General features: G+C 38.6%; 2 protein-coding genes across 3 annotated transcripts; one reads left to right on the forward strand and one right to left on the reverse strand.

The window, feature by feature from the left end:
* The first annotated feature begins 193 nt into the window (after positions 1-193).
* Positions 194-8,557, forward strand: LOC116776276 (protein ERGIC-53). Of its 2 annotated transcripts, none has more exons than XM_032669426.2 (12): positions 194-401; positions 4,092-4,246; positions 4,931-5,103; positions 5,444-5,559; positions 5,890-6,054; positions 6,506-6,615; positions 6,858-6,986; positions 7,091-7,198; positions 7,551-7,639; positions 7,741-7,893; positions 8,001-8,117; positions 8,187-8,557. In XM_032669426.2, the coding sequence occupies exons 1-12, from the start codon at positions 239-241 to the stop codon at positions 8,221-8,223; spliced, it is 1,515 nt and encodes a 504-aa protein (XP_032525317.1). In that variant the 5' UTR covers positions 194-238; the 3' UTR covers positions 8,224-8,557. The 2 variants fall into 2 exon arrangements, with proteins under 2 accessions (XP_032525317.1, XP_032525319.1); XM_032669428.2 differs by having other exon boundaries at positions 7,554-7,639.
* Positions 8,558-16,289: 7,732 nt separating this feature from the next.
* Positions 16,290-17,085, reverse strand: LOC116774399 (uncharacterized). Its single transcript, XM_061525311.1, has 2 exons — positions 16,937-17,085; positions 16,290-16,617 (listed from the first exon to the last, which is right to left on the reverse strand). Exons 1-2 carry the CDS (start codon positions 17,014-17,016, stop codon positions 16,350-16,352), a joined length of 348 nt encoding a protein of 115 aa, XP_061381295.1. The 5' UTR covers positions 17,017-17,085; the 3' UTR covers positions 16,290-16,349.
* Positions 17,086-17,405: the final 320 nt, after the last annotated feature.

Below are 17,405 nucleotides of genomic sequence, written 5' to 3' on the forward strand. Positions count from 1 at the left end.
GCAATAAATTTTATTTCTCTTTGCTATAATAAATAATAGTTGGTTTTATTAATATTTATTCATTTTTTATTTTATTATTATTTTAATTATTACATAGTTTTTTATATGCATTATATGAATAAAGGAAATATTTTTTTGTCATTTTCGAACGCAATCTTTATTGTCAAATATAAAACACGAAAAATGGAAATGATAGTATGACTTTTTGAGTTGTTGAGAGACGTCGCCCGTTGCCGACATGTCGTCGTATAGTTTAAATTTATTATTGTTGACGGTGTTTGGTATATTTGTGACTTCGAACACCCAGACGATACATAAACGATTTGAATACAAATATTCGTTCAAACCGCCTTATTTAGCACAAAAAGATGGTTCTGTGCCGTTTTGGGAGTACGGAGGCAGTGAGTATTATTTTTCTGTGTATGTTATGGCTTTCATCAAATAAAATGAAGAATCATTTATAAAAAATGAAATATCTAAGTCTTGTATGATCTAAAATATAATTTTTGTGTGATAAAACATTTGCTAAATTAAAAAGCTTGTTGTTTTCGACACGTCAGTAAAAATTGTCAAGAGTGATTGAAACAGCTATATATGAGACGTTGCGTGTGTGAGAGAGAGATGAGAGTGTCAAATATCTGACTGACTTCCACGACGTCAATTGTAGCAGGTTTTTTTCAAACGATTTAATTTATGAATTAAAAATGTATCGATAATATCAAATATATATTTATAACATCACGTGTGACAACAACTCGGTTGTTGTAAACCAGTACAGATATACTTATGTAAATTTTTATTCTATTTTTAAAATTATCTACACATTTTAATATCATCTTCACCGAGCTTGGAAACCGATAATCTTGAAGTAAAATAATGATAATTACGCTCCAATAATTAATTTCGGTAGTAAAACCGTTTGATGAATATTTGTATGTCAAATTCAGACCAAATTGTGTAGTTTTGCTTTAATATAGATATAATAATTGTAACAGTCTAAGGTAACTTATTTAATTACTTTCTGATTGCAGCTTCATTTCCTTTGACTCAATAATTATTTGCTAATAGCGTTAGATATATGAATGTTGTTTGAACTTAAGGTGATAAATGAAGTGTCATTTATGCGATACAAAACAAATTCTCCACAAAACCTGTATTTTCGATTAATCACACTATACATTATATATTATAAGGGCATAAGTACAAAGTACTGGTTAAAAGTAACCTTAATATAAACAGACAAGCCGTTACTTAATACATGATAAGTTTTAAAGTGTTTGTGTATTCTAATGTCGTAGAATATACAATACAAACTGGGCCTGCAGCTTTGGGTGTGAAAAATCAGTTATCAATGATTGAAATATCCTCACCACAGGTCCTTCTCGTCAGTAGATCAGTTGTAATAAACAGACAGACGGACGACATAAAAAAATGTATTGCTTTATTTTTAATATGCATAAAGTGTGAAGCGAGTGTATTATTAAATAACATACAACCTTTTTTTCCTATAAAACATATGCATTGCAATTAATTTATAAAAATGCTTGTAAGCGACAAAACTCAGACGTTGTGTCATCGACATTGTTAATGCTGTTATAAGCATGACTAGAACTGACATCGACAAATTATTATATGTTAACCAAACTAAATTACAGATGAAGATAGTTGCATAGTTAGTTGCAATTAAATTGTCATTAGTTACTGCGATAAATAAGGATTGGTCGTTTAAAAAATACTGAAAGTAGACAAATAGTTTTTAAATATTTTTTTACAATAAAACTTGCTTATATATATATATAAGTTTTGTTGTTGAATTTGAATGATAAATTACGATACACGGAAAAACTTCTCAAGCAACTGTATACGATATATTATGTCTTATATACTGGTAAGACATAACTTGTGGAGACTTATAGTCCCGAGTGCAGGCTAGTGGCTAGTGTGAGGAGGGAATAGTGTTAAAGATATATAATGATTAGGAATTCTGTGACGAAACCTCTCAGCATTCCATGGATTCACCGTGTACGTGCCGGGTCCATCGTTGCAGGGAGGGGAGCTTCGACAGTCCCTGGGACTTTCGACCCAGGTGTAGGCTTAAAGGACCCGATCTGACGAGCGATAAAAGCTCACCTTCACCGTCCAAGCTCCTCTCTCTAACTAACCAAATATGAAAATAAAGCTCAGCGATAGTCACGAGCAAAGTGTGGTGTAAAGCTTAGCTCGTTATTGACATCTCGGCCTATGAATTTTTTGAGGATAATGTTGAAATAATTTTTCTTTTGTATATATATTATTGATTAAAAAATCCTTTATTGATTTCAGTCATCCATGTAAATGCTACCGTAACTACAAGGTAGATACATTTAGATTACGGTCAACATTATATTACAATATTTCATATGTTTTTCTTTAACTTCCAAAGATAAAGATTAATAAAGATAAAGCATTGTAAATCATATAAATATTTATATGATAGTACTCTTGTGACAGTTAAGGCAATTAAGTTATCTTTTACATAGAGATAGGGTGAGATACAATACAGTAAAAGATTTGATATGTTATAGATGAAAAAAATAGGATGTGGATTCTAAATATTAAAGAAAATTAAATATATATGTCCAAAAAAATATATGTGTAAAGGAAATTCTTGTATTTGCTAAATAAAACATTATTCTCGTTACTTTAAATATTTAATATTTCTATGTTTGGGTTACAGGGTTAGTAAGTTTTAAATAAGTTATTTTTTGTTTTATTAATTTTTATATAAATGTATTAATTTACAATATCTATATCAAAAAAGTCGTGGTGGCTTCGAAGTAAAAGGCTCGCCTATCATGCATGAGGGCGCGAGTTCATAACCTGGCAAGCATCGACGTGATTTTTTCCGAGTCATATGTACTTTCTAAGAGTATTTAGACATCACTGATGGACGGTGAAGGAAAACATCGTGAGGAAACCTGGTCTTATAGTAATACCTGCCTTGGGCAAGCGTGGCTGTTCATGCTCTAACCTACTCCTTGTTCTAGGCCTTTGCTCAGCAGTGGCCACCGATGGGCTGACGATGATATTAAAAATATTATTTAATTAGTACATAGTAATTAAATTTTCAAGTCAAATTTTAACCGATATCAAATAAGGAGAGTTCTTTTTATCAGATAAAATATTTTAAATTTATTAAATGTATTACTCATAAGTCTGTTATTGTTTAACACATTAACCGTTAATAGTATGGAGAATTGACGATTGATTCGTTCCAGCTTAGAGTAAACTATTCTCTAGTAATCTCAGCTAACACTAGCCGTTACCGCCAGCTCGCGCGAGGCGTAAAATACAGAAATTTTGATTTTTCACTGTTAACATTCAACAACATAAACGTCTGTGGAATGGGATATCGTAAATTGTGTACATATATATTTTTTACTTTGTTACAAAAAAAATAATAATAATACAAAAGTTACAGCGATAGCTTCGAAATTTAAACTTCTCATTGTTAACCCAAACCGCCGCCATCTTTATTGTGATGAGTTAGTATAGACTTCCCTCACAGATAATCTCTACACACACACAGCAGCTTCCCACCGCGTGTAAGACATGCTGGAGCTGTGTTATAGACCTGGTGTTAGTCTCTGTTGACTCCCGGCAATACTCTTTGCTGGAGGACTTTCATAATCCGTCCCCAGCTGACCTCTACTCGTAAGGAATGTTCCTCACTAATGTCAAATCTATTCATTACGGTCGCAGGTTATCGTGATGAGTCGCTATACCGGTGGCCATGTTTTATAGATATACATATATAAAATTTTTGAATATACACTTTCATTATGTTATTAGTTTATACAAAACTTTCTCTTCGTCTATAATTTCTTTATTTCATATAGTTATAATTAGTTGTTCCTTCTAAAGAGATTTGTGTGTTTTTTTTAATACCTTCACCATCCTCTTTAAAACAATTGATTTTAATAATGATTGAATTTTAACCGACCAAAAAGAAATAGGTGATTCATCAAGTGTTTTTATATATTCCGTTAACAAAAAATCGTATACCCTGTGTTTAAGAGGTCCTTACGTGTTTTTTCAACGTCTCGCTATAGATGCGATCGCGTCTGGTGAGAGCGTCCGGTTGGCGCCGTCTCTGAGGAGTCAGAAGGGCGCTATATGGTCCAAGCATCCGATCAACTTCGACTGGTGGGAGGTGGACATCATGTTCAAGGTCACCGGCAGGGGAAGGATAGGAGCCGACGGGCTGGTGAGTTGCACCATTGAACCAAACACCTGGGAGATATAGCGGTTCTGTTTAAACTGAACTATGAGATTAATAGCTCTTTCACAAAAATACTTAATTAAAAATATATTTTTATTCTGTTTAAAAAATATAAATGACGTTTATGTTTAAGTAATTATTTTGCCGATCATTATGTATCAGTTCGCGTCAAATGTGGAGAATAATATAACATATTATCTTTTCTATATTACAACTATAGAGCTGTCACAGATAATAAAAGAAAGTCGTTTTTAAATGTTGTATCAAAACGTCATTCTAATTTAATTTGTGTTCATAGTTCGAGTTACAAACTCGAAACTCAACACCTGTAGTTTGGACGTTTTAATTCAATTAACTTTGAACGTTTCTTGAGTACACTGAATATCAGCTGTGCTCATTGACGCTCCTCTGACAGTTTTATGCGACGGACAAACTTATAGTATTACTTAAAAAAAATGTTTTTTCTGTGTTTGTGTGTATTTTTTTAAGGTATAACAATAATGAGCATGTTGGCCAGTCAGAACTGCAACGTCGGCAGCGAATTGATTTTTTTTTGTCTCAAAGTTCTCACTCGTCGCCTTAAGTTTAGGGCACAAATGTGTTAAGTGTCAGTCGTCAGGGACATGTCGTGGAATGATCCTGTGTATGTTACTAAGAACGCATTTCCAGGCCTTCTGGTACGTGACGAAGCGCGGGGAGTACACCGGCGAGGTGTTCGGCTCCTCGGACCGCTGGAACGGTCTGGGGATCATCTTCGACTCCTTCGATAACGACAACAAACACAACAACCCCTACATCATGGCGGTCCTGAACGACGGCACTAAGAGCTTCGACCACAAGAGGTCAGAAAACTTATAGTTTAGTTAAACGATATGTTCAAACGATTGCAGAAAAAAATCATTTCTGGAACACCATGTATATGTGACTAATTTTCTATGTAATCTTTCAAGTTTCTTTCAAAATTTAGTTTGAGTTAATTTGCCGACACTATATTCCTGTATGGGACTGATTTGTACATTAAACATATACTTCCAGCCCTACAGTAATATAAACACAGAATTTAATTCCTATAACATTGATTGTGCAAGAAAAATACAAACGGACGAGGGTTAATAATATACATATTATATATATATATATATATATATCTATATATATGACCTCTCCCCCTTTCTCCCCCAGCGATGGTTCCAGCCAGCTGTTATCCGGCTGCTTGCGGGACTTCAGGAACAAGCCCTTCCCGACCCGCGCCCGGATAGAATACTACGCGAACACACTCACAGTCTACTTCCATAACGGTGAGCTGCCTTTACATGTCCGTCTGCACTCACAGACCACAGAGACTAGCTACCGGTTTGGTAGAATATTTTCAGTGTGCGGTAGGCAGATCAGCAAGGAAGGTCGCAGAATTCGTAAGGCGATCAACAAAAATGCATGATCTTTTCTGCGGGTAAAACCAGGTTATGTAGGTAGTCTGTAGAATCCGAACAACTCTGACACTAGAATGTCGTTATCTCTCTCCGCTAACACCCCGCTCGTGCTTCTGTTTCCGAGCAGCCGTCTGTCATCTGTATTATTTCTATATAATCTACTTCAAGTCGTTTCCAAGTAACTCGTCCTATTTGCAGGTCTAACCAACAACGAGGCGGACTATGACTTGTGTTTCCGAGCTGAGAACGTCCAGTTGCCTCGTGGAGGGTTCCTGGGCGTCTCCGCGGCCACCGGCGGGCTGGCGGACGACCATGACGTCATACACCTGCTGACGTCATCGCTGCACTCCACACAGCAAGGAGGTGAGGGTAATACAGAGACTCAGCAAGACAAACAAACTCATACCTTTATAATATAGTATCTGTTACCCGCGATTCCTCTTGTTAAAAAAAAAATCTTTTAAGCACCGCATGCGCCCTGCCTCCAGCTCGCGGAAGTAGTCTAACTTACTCCTTATTACATCAGCTACCTGCCAATAAAAGTCCCGTCAAAAGCGGTCCAGCCATTTCAGAGATTAGCCAAAACCGACAAACAGACAGACAAACAAAAATTCTAAATAATATTATTTCGGTGTATATGCTGTATATATTCATTTGCTTGTAGTGTAAAACGGTTATTACAATGTCACAAACAGACACACACGCACACAGGCAGACTCACTCACACAGAAAGACTTTTATATATATGTATATATATAAATGTCATTACCCAAACATATGAATCGAATCCTGTAAACCATTTGTATGTACGTAGGACAGCAAATAAACAGTGCAGAACAAGCCAAGCTGTCCCAGGAGTACCAGGAGTACCAGAAGAAGCTGGAGCAGCAGAAAGAGGATTACAGGAAGGAACATCCCGATGAGGTGAATATAATACACACACACTAGATGTGCATACACAAAATAACTGAAGAGTTTTTACATTAAGATTAGTTTACCTTGTGTTGTTTGAATTATTACAATAAAATTAAAACCACCTCCAGATTTAGGACAAGAATTTAAGATAGGAAAGTTATTTTGAGCTTTTAAACAATATTGTGTTTTAAGTGTTTGTGTTTAAGGTTCAATATATATATAATGATCACATATCTGTTTCATAATGGCAGGTCCGAGACAAGGACGGTGAGTTTGATGACTGGTTTGAGTCTGATGGACAACGGGAGCTCAGACAGATCTTCGCCAGCGTTGGGCATGTGCAGGACGGGGTCAGGGAACTCAGCAAGAAGATGGACGAGGTGAGGAGTTAGCAGGCTCAGGGTCACGGGTTGGAGGAACATTTCGGTCTTTGACATGAACATGTATATCGTCACTTTACAAACCGTATTACCCATGTTTCCAGGTTATTGGCAAACAGACAAACTCGCTGTCCATGTTGTCAGCCGTGTACAGTCAGACACAGACGATGCAGGTCCAGCAGCCTGGACAAGCTGGCCAACCACCTGTACAGGTATACATTACGTCCCAGCAGTTACAGACTTCTAACTTACATACATATGAGAGTATGATAGCTCAGTGGTCAGGAGAACGAGCTTGTGACGTTGAGGTCGCAAGTTCGAACCCAGCACCTGGTTATGACATTTAAATATATAGTGTTTTTTATATTTAAAAGAAAAAGATTATATTTACCTTAATGTACTAATAAATATGCAGAAATCTAATTTTTATGACACACATATGATAATTTATCGACAAGAATATTATAGTAATGAGTACAATAATAAAAAAAATACACTAAATAGTCAGGTAGCAAGGGATCGATTGTAGATATATATATATATTTTTAAATGTATATGTTACAGCAGATGCCGATGCTGCCCATCACCAGACACGACTGGGACCAGCTGATGGCCAACAACCAGCTCGTCATCAACACCATCGCCGAGCTCAAGTCGGTTCCTCACAACGACACCCGCACCATACTTTATATAATATATTACAAGTAGCTCATCGGAAGGTTTCTTGTTCCTGACATGGTTTTTGTAATTCCAGGGGTTTCATAATAGACGTGTCGCGTAAGACGGACAGCGTGGTGGGCGGCGTGGCGGGCGGCGCGGCGGGCGGCGCTCTAAACCAACAGGTGGTGAACGAACTGAGGGAGGGGATCAATCACGTTAAAAACAATGTGGCGGGAGTCGCACAGAGGTATATTATATGCATATATCTCGAGATATATCTCAAGATGTATCTCGAGATACCGTGTCAATCGTTTTAAATGTCTGTAATATTTATTTCCGTGCTACGCCCGGCAGGCTGTCGTCCGCTCCGCCGCAGCCCGCGTGTCCGTCTGTGTCGTGTGTGTCCACCACCATGCTGCTGACGGTAGTGGCGTCTCAGCTGGCCGTCATGTTCCTGTATTCGTTGTACAAGTGAGTGTCGGCGTTACGTGACACATCTTATATAGATAGTGACCTTTGTAACCGTATGTATTGTTGCAGAGAAAGGAAAGAGGCGCAGGCTAAGAAATTCTTCTGATGAGTGTATGTCCGTCTCCGCGCTGCCTTCACCTCACTTGGAGATTATTAGATTTATATTGAACGTTGTATTTTTATATTATTATTATTTGGAGGATGATTAGTTTGAAATTCTATATTTTGGTATCGTCTCCCGTCTCCCGACCCCGTCCCCCGACCCCGGCCCCCGTCTGTCGGATGTCACAAAACGCAATTTAGTTATATACTAGTACCCGGGCAGGCCGGAGTCCCGGAGTCCCGGAGCAGCGCGGCGCCGGTCGCGGCCCTGAGTGGATGTCTTGTACATAATTAATATTTATATTTTTTTCTCTTTTAGTAAATATTATTTGTCATAATGTTGTCTTTATTTGTGTTCCGCGCCCTAAGGCTTATATCGAGTCTAAGTTGAGAACAATTGTGAATGTATCTCTTGTAGACTGTGTTGATATTACAAGATAATGGATGTATGTTTATTTGTCGCTCCATAGCTACTGACCGGCTTTTAATTTCCTTATAAATAATATTATATATTTTTTTTACACTTTGTCCTTGGATACGTCATTTTTTAAATAATCAATTTGGTAAATCATTAATTTCTTGTAGCAATTTATTAAATATTTCGGTCCCCCTCACCATCCTTGACTTTCCAAGCCTCTTTTGCGGTGTCTGTTCTCACATCTGTCTTTAAACTAGAAGTGTCGTGTATACATTTAAATATTATTTGATAATCGCCAGCAATAACTTAAAACCGGTACTCGACTGAGCAAGAGCTCCCAGTGATCTCAATCGATATAACTCTTCTGAATCAGCCTTATACGTATCTGCGGGAGGGTGGGTGAGATTAGCCAACTAAGGCTTTTTTTTATTTTCACGCTGAGAAAATGCTCTTCCGCAACCCTCGGCTGGTTGATGAAACCGACCGCGGGTATGTGGGACTCGCTGCTCCTGAAAGATGGTAAGTGGAGTAGCCTGTACCCACTAAAAACTCAGCGATACTCCTCCCTCTTCACCGCCATTGGCGGAGCCACGGGAACTGTTTATATGACTTCCGTGACTCCGCCGACAGTCTACCTGCCGTGTGGGTCTGGCAGGACCGTCTCTGTGAGAGTGTGTTTGACCCTACTATCTCTTCTTTACGGCACGCTTGGAGTATGATGCGTACCGTAACCTGCTCGGGCACTCGGTGCAATGGGCGACGGCGTCCCCAAGCCGCCACCCCGAGTTCCCAGGCCAAGGCGGGACATTCCGATCATGATAGATCTAGCGTCTTCCTTGTCTTGGCCCACGTCTACGTCGGGAGTCGATAGATAGATCGTGTCCATTATAATTGCCATGGTCGTTATTTTCTCCTTCTCCTTTCTTGGTTTTTGGTCTTTTTGTAAGATTATCCATAGATGTTCCCACGAGTGCAAACCGAATAAAGGTCAACCCTGGGCAGAGGCTTAAGTACCCGGTTAAGCCTACATTACGTTGGGGGCGGCAGGTACCAGCAGGTGGGAGCGCTAACGACCGTTTGCCTAACGGCCATTCATCTCCTCGCCGCGCTCTCCAAACTTGGGATTGGGTGGTTTTTTATCTTAGAGGTGTCCTTCCTCCGGGGCCGGGCGATTAAGCCAAGCCATCCGACGGCGGCTTTGAAGCACGCCTCCGTCCGCTGTCCGGCAACAGCGGACCCGCCCAATGTTTTGGTCCTCAATGAATGAGAATACAAAACGAGCGAACCCGCTTAAACGCGCCTGCGCCTAAGCGGGTGTGATCGCGCCCTCGCCTTATCAACTAGGTCGACGGAGCAAGGGCGAACCCTCCTCTCACGGCTGTTTCCTCAGCCCGGAACAGGACTCCGCAAGGAGGTAAATCACGTTCTGTTTTATTGGAAAATTTAAATTACATGGAACTATATCTATATTGTCGTTTCTGACTATTTAACTTCCGTCCTCAAGCCTGATTGTATTGGTTTAAACTCTTTTTGAACGTCTTTTCACGGAGCCCAAAAGCTTTAAGAGGAAATTTAAGATCTTATGAACAAACGTAATACAAAGTTCAATACACGACTAGACTTGTGCTGGGTAGAGACATCGAAAATGTTGAGGAGTAAGGTCTCGGAGTACTGATATAATGATTAGGCGAAAGAGTTTTTTTTTTATGGCAAAGGGGCCAAACGCGCAGACGGTCTACCTGATGGAGGTAGTACCGTCGATATAGACGTCCACAAAATAGTTTTGCGGATGCTTGCATCCTTGATTGGAGAAGAGGGAGAGGAAAGGATAAGGAAAAGGTAGGAAAAGGAAAGGGCAACCGGGTCTCTCTCTCATCGGACGAAACACAGCCATTACAGACTACTTCACGCCGATTTTCTGTGAGAGGGTGGCACTGCCCCGGTCGAGCCAGCCCATGTTCGAGCTGTAGTGACTTGTCGACAGTTAAGCTCTTCCACTTATTATTGCTGTGGAATGCAATCTATCCAACACCTGGGACCCGCTCCTTAAAAAATATAAAATCCCATGTCCGTGACCACACCGCAGGACCTCGCGACAGCGTAAGCGTATTCTGAAGACATCCAGAGCGGTACGCCAGAAAATTAAGAAATCGATGGCGGTAGATGATAAATAAGAAGGACCAACTGACAGACATTCACATCTCGTCTGCCGTTAATCACAGTTGCTGAAAAGTAACCGAAACCTCGGGATTATGTAGTATTAAGATTTGCGTAGTATATCCGAAATAAATTAGTTTCAGCTTCCAGGTTATCTCTAAACCCACAGCGTTAAGGAACATTCAAATTTAGGGGCGAATTCTAGGATTATTAAGACAAAAGTGACTGGATTGTTAAGTTAACCAGCTTTGTATATTTTTCTACAATTAATACAAATAAAATACAGCATACAAGGCTTGGAGAATGAAATAGATTTCTAGTTAAATGCGGATGAGATTTTTCCAATACGGTCTTCATTTTAAAATCCTTCTTGTATTTGGACAATTGTTGAAAATTGGACTGTTAACAAATTATATCACGATAAGATTAATTAATTTCTAGGGATTCTGTCTTTTAGATTAAATTTTATTAAGGTATAAAGTCGAGGTCAATATTAATTTTTGTAATGTTAGTAACATAACATTGTTTCTATGGTAATGGAACATCGTGTCTATAGAGTACAGCATTTTGAGATTTTACTTATACCGGCCCCGAAAACACCACTTCCATATTCTACTATCTAGATATAACTTTGGAATTTGTTGACAACAAACATCAAACATTTATCTACATTTTTTTACTTTGGAAAAGTATATTCCTATTGACGATCGAGATGTGCGGATCCGGCAAGCATTTCTTTGGTCAAGGTAGAAAAATGCTTTTCGCATACCACCCGACCCGAGGAGGGTAGTTATGGTTATCGTGGAGATAAAGCGCTCAGACTACCCAATAAAAAACCAGAATTCCTCTTGCTCGCCGCAGAGGAGGGGGGAGGATGCGGTATCGCTTTCGCCCAGCCCACGGTTATCCGATCGAACGCGAGATGGATTTGTAGCAGAAGCTTTCAGAAGCGTGCCAGTATGGACGCCCTCGTATGTCTGCCGATTTACCCAATAAAATAACTAACGGTTATCGTTTTTGCAATCATTATTTGCTCCGGCGGAATTACTACCCCTGGGAGGGATCCCGGTGACCTGACATTTGGACCGAAGAACGAAACGTACCCCAAGAATAGCTTGGATGAATATATTTTGGACTCAAGTGGAGTGTCTGGAGGGAACCATATCCGCTCAACATAGCTTCCTTGCTTCCTTCTTCACAGTAAGAGTTTTTTTGTATATACAACCTTGAGCGCCTACAAAACTTCTATATCCGTTTCCTATTTGTTTCTCTCACATATGGACCTGCCTTATTTTCTCCTTCACTTCCAGTAGCCGCTGGATTTGCTTTCCTGCTTCTAATGTCTGGAGTCGATGAAGCAGCAGGTGTGCGTTTCATACGTTCAGACCGAACTGGAGCTTGTTTGTCGTACAATTTTATGAGAACATGATTCAATAAAGCTACTAGTTTATCTACAGGTCGATCTTCTAATCATTTCCTATCGCTAGGATTCTCCTGGAGCCGAAGTAAGTCAATATCATCAAAATTTGGTTGCAAACAGTTTTATCAACAATTAATAATCATGTTTTTAAAGCGAAAGTAATGTTAATTTAATATTTAAATTAAAAAAATATAGAATGCAAATAGACACGAGCGGGGTTAAATCCTGCCAGCTGCCACACATTGAGTTCCGGCAGCTTCAGGTTAAGGATGGCGGGTTGTGAGTAGCTTAAGATGCTACACAATAAGCACATGTTAAGTGTATCAAGTTTATTGAACAATGCCAGAGGTCAGAAGCTCGGAGATAGCTTCGTATACTGTATGTCATTGTGTCTAGAGCCTGTCTTTACAAGGGCAAAATGTTTTATTACGTTTTAGTAACAACTTAAAATATTATTAGAAGTTTAAAGGAACAAGTGGCCGTTTTTCTGTGAACTGTTGGAAATTGAAGTTGCAGTCGTTTCTAAACTTATTATATATAATCGTATCCAATAATGACTTGCTTGGTTTGTAACCTGTATGTGAGCCGCTGGCGGTGGGCTCACAGGTTACAGTTTGCTCGGTAGGGGGCGTCACAGGCGCGGCGCTTAGCGTTGAACTGTTGGTTATTGGGGCACTCCACACACACGGCCTCGCTCTGAGGAGTGGCGCAGTAGTAGAACAAGTTGCAGTCGTCGGGATGCTTCATGAAGTAGCCGTCGTAGGTGGCGCCCTTACAGGATACCGGGGTCACGCTCTTATCCATGCAGCGCTTTGAGCGGCTGCCAACAGACAATCATTGAACTTGTGAAGAGATTAATATTTTATTTTCTTAGAACTTGAAAGTTCGTTTGTTTATGGATATTCTTTTTTTTTAGGCCAAAGGGTTCGTTTATTTAAAACTGGCAATTGGTAAGTTATTTTGGACAAAACTCACCTTGTGTCTGCCGCTTTGTTCTCAGCAAAACAGACGAGGGCTATGAACAGGAACAACAGTCTCCCAAAACCGAACATGGCTTCTACATTAACGGTGAAGGATGATGAAAGTCAGTCACTTTCAGCCTATTTTATAGTCCCTTCGTTGAAACTGGTTTTCTCTTTGAATGCTATCTCTTGCATAAAATAAAAATTTGATCATAATTAGTCTTTGATATCAGTTAACCTTGTTTTATGCTTCATTAATTCGCCATAAAATTTGACAAAATTTGATAATAATGTGAGTCTTGATTAAGGATTCATAATTAATAAAGGGTATTGCTGGTCGTATCGCTGGAGACTTGTTCGTTTACTTGGATCAAAGATCATAAGTGTATTGAAGCTATCGGTTAAGTATACTGTTTTTTATACTTACTCAACTTAGAGTTTAGATGTAAAATGCTTACATATGACAAGATGATAGTGACTGTGAGATACTAAATGAAGCCTCAAATATTGCTATAGAAATATATATATTTTTTCATCAGAGTGTTTGTAAAACTCCACAATGAAATGTTTGTAAGACAGAAAATATAAATGTTGAAGCTATTATCAAACAGTTCTAGAGGTGAATATTAGTTGCAGCGATTTACAAAATGTTGGTCCTCCGTCACGGACGAAACATTCAAAACTTAACATGTATACAATATGTTCATTAAAATAAAGAAATTCTTATTTTATTATACATAAAAAATACCGGTTATTTATCTCTTTCACGAGCCAAAGCCTATTGAAACGACGTCTCTGGGTTAGGGTGAGTTTTGCCTGAATTTTTAAAATACCTAACAAATAATTAATGTCGTTGCCGTTTGTAAGCATCAAATTTATATGAAGTGAGTGTCGGTTTTCTGCTCTTTAATAACATCGATCGTGGAAAGAACATTATTTTTGAGATCTAAAACTTTCGCGAGTATTTATTTAAAGGAAACTAATATTTTTGGATCACTACGCGTGCTTCATTTTTGTTAAAAACTACATACTCCCGACGTTTCGGTCACCTTGCAGCAACCGTGATCACGAGCAGACGACACACAGACAGCATTATTTAAGTGTTTTCATTGTTAATTATAATAACTGTTTGATTATCCTTCTACACATAAGGCTCCTCTGATGTAATGTATTTATAAGTAAAGAAAGGAAATGCCTGGGGAACAGAGGGAGGGACAATACTCGATTATAACATGCAGGAAAAACGTTGGATTTAGATTAAAACAATGCGCCTAAAGAAATGGTAACTCCGAGACACCGGAACTATCTGAATAGTACGATCAATAAAGATTGACAATTGTGGAGTTGCCGCAGTGACGGAATCAGGTTGTATATATCCTTGAAGCGCAAAATACCTTCCTGACAATTAATGTATAGATCGGCGCAACCAGCTTCAATGACGGATGAATAGCTGTCATCAATTATTATAACAACTTATTGGTCGTTGTTACTATTGTTAAAAGTAAAACGAAATCAAAGAGAATAGAACTATGTTTGAATTCTGGTATAAATATGACGTCTGGACGCACGACAGGGGACTGCAGAGTTCAGCGAGTGCGGATCATAAAGAATGTGATTATGAAGAACTTTCGAGAAATACAAGAACATTTAGAAGAATTGAAGTTTCATTTTGAAACATCTGGAACGTACTGAAACAAGTGACATTAGTGACGTCAGCGAGGCTGGCGTCCTGTCTTTAAAACAATGAATTTATAAAAAATCCGATATATAGATTATTTCAATAGTATTTAACAATCTTGTAAACAAACGTGATCAGCTGATATTGACAGAGACTTCTCTGTACCCTAGTGATGTGATCACTCTTTAAGATACTTCCATCTTATTTATTATATTAAAGTATTTATATAAAAAATGACTTTAATTTATTCATATTTTGTTAAGTATTTATATGAGAAACAATACAAAATCCCAGAGGATATTTGTGCGTAGGTCTCCAGACCAGATATATTTATTATGAGATCTAAGACTTTCGCGAGTTTTATTCATTTAAATATTACTAATATTATTCGGGTTAACTACGCATGCTTTATTTTTGTTAAAAACTACATAATCCCGACGTTTTGGTTACTTTTCACCCACCGTGATCACGGGCAGACGAGATGTGAATATCTGTCAGTTGTTCCTGTTATTTATCATCTATGATCTATCTATCTATAGATTTATTTATCTATCTATAAAACTCATGATGAATAGGTTCGTCGTAGACTTGTACGTTGTTGTTGAAAAAATGTCGTGGTGGCCTGGAGTTTAAACGACCACCTCTCACACGTGAGGGCGCGGGTTCGAAACCTGGCAATTACCAATGTGATCTTTTCCGAGCCATATGGACTTTCTAAGAGTAATAAGACATCACTAACAAACGGTGAAGGAAAACATCGTGAGAAAACCTGGTCTTATAATTTCAAATTTTAACATTGAAATCCCTAACCCGTCTTGAGCAAGCGTGGTGATTAATACTCTAACCTTCTCCATGTGAGAAGAGGCCATTGCTCAGCAGTGGGCTGATGCTGAGTCTTGTACGCGGTAGAAGTGGGAGCGAGGGGTATAACGGCTAAATCTTTCTACAACCTACTAAAAGACCTTGGGTCTATCCAGAACTAATATTAATTCATTCTAAATTCTAATTCTAATGAATGAGAACTGTTTACGTTCCGTGTATAGTATGCATACAGTAAGCACTACGAGTAGTAGTAAAAGTTTATATTTAGTCATTTTCAAAACTGACCGTGAACTTGCATTCGCTCATTTGTTACTGCAGCATGAATCAACCAACAGTCACTACGAATAATTTAATAAACATTTTTTATCGGCAATTATAAACAAGAACTTCTGATTGAATTTCATTCTATATATATTTTTTCTTACTACAACTTCATAGCGCTGATTCAAATGTAAATGAGATGCAATAATTCACTCCGAGTGTTGAACCTCTCCAAGTAATGAATCGCGAAACAAATATCATTTGATTCAAAGTTATAAATGAGGTGAAAAATAAAAACTAAATAATTCCTCTAGGAATCCAAGTTATGTTTAGAGACAAATAAAAGTACAAATTATTCAAAAATGGCGTTTTAATATCCTTACAGTTCAGAAGCCGTTTATCTGGCTACGGTCTACTTGGAAGGTTCTTTTGGTTCCTCATAAACAGCGGGTTGGCAGCCGGCATCTTCAGGGTTGTCACAGACTCTCTTGATAGGGTTGAAGTGCAGTTGGGCCGGGCACTGCCTGCACACGGGCTTACTCTTTGGCGACGGGCAGTAGTAGAACAGTTCACAGTCGTCAGGATGTGGGACGAGGCCGTCCTCGTTGTCGACATTCTTACAGGACAAGGGCGTCGTACTGTTATCGATACAACGTTGGGGGATGTCCTGCTCGGGATTACTGTAACACAGGATCACACTAGGTCTCACTATCAATTTAATGAGAGCAGGTCCTCGGGGTTAAGACGCCGACTGAACCATACTCTGTATCCAAAACATTTTACGTATGTACCTATGATGTCTATATTCAAGGAGTGTCAGAAAATGGTTTATAAAATGTAAAGGAAATACGTTTTTAACGATAGAAGTTAAAGTTATTAGAAATTAATGAAACTAATAAGACATCATTGAAGTATTAAGTCAATAAGGAACTTATCGTAGGTGACCAACAAGTAATAACGACCGTAGTAACCGAAAATGTACTTTAATTTGATACTTGCGTTGCGTTTGGGGCGCTGAAGACGGCACTATACAGGAGTGCCAGGACCAGGAAGGTGGAGAAAGCCCGGAGACCAGCCATCGTTACTGATTAATGGAAGAATCAACAATAAGACATTGTGTAGCTTCTTATAGGCTACCTTCAAGTGTTGACTGCACACTCGTGAAGAGTACCGTTATCTATAAGAATAGGGAACCATATGTGATTAGCTTATCAAATGACTTGAAGTATTTATCGGAAACATTTTGACTAAGAGTTAGGTAGGTAAATTATGAATGTCTTGCTCAGGATTTAAAAATAGCTCCTCGGCGGTCTCGAGAAATTCGGAGAAGTCTTAAATGCATTCAGGACATTTGTTTTCTGTTCCTGGAATTAGCAGTTGGGAATTTCAAGGAGACTTTACTCCTGTGACGGGCTCAGTGTTAAGTCGCATTTCGAGTTGAGAATTGTGCATGACTATCACTGGGACC

The sequence above is a fragment of the Danaus plexippus genome, chromosome 28 (genome assembly GCF_018135715.1).
Source record: "Danaus plexippus chromosome 28, MEX_DaPlex, whole genome shotgun sequence".
NCBI classification, from domain to species: domain Eukaryota; kingdom Metazoa; phylum Arthropoda; class Insecta; order Lepidoptera; family Nymphalidae; genus Danaus; species Danaus plexippus.

Bases quoted from the DNA above. Each gene is read 5' to 3' on its own strand.
- LOC116776276 (XM_032669426.2), top strand. From the start codon at position 239: ATGTCGTCGTATAGTTTAAATTTATTATTGTTGACGGTGTTTGGTATA. The intron at 402-4,091 runs GTGAGTATTATT...GTCTCGCTATAG, and splicing joins GTTTTGGGAGTACGGAGGCA to ATGCGATCGCGTCTGGTGAG. The intron at 6,616-6,857 runs GTGAATATAATA...TCATAATGGCAG, and splicing joins GGAAGGAACATCCCGATGAG to GTCCGAGACAAGGACGGTGA.
- LOC116774399 (XM_061525311.1), bottom strand. From the start codon at position 17,016: ATGGCTGGTCTCCGGGCTTTCTCCACCTTCCTGGTCCTGGCACTCCTG. The intron at 16,618-16,936 runs GCAAGTATCAAA...CCTGTGTTACAG, and splicing joins TTCAGCGCCCCAAACGCAAC to TAATCCCGAGCAGGACATCC.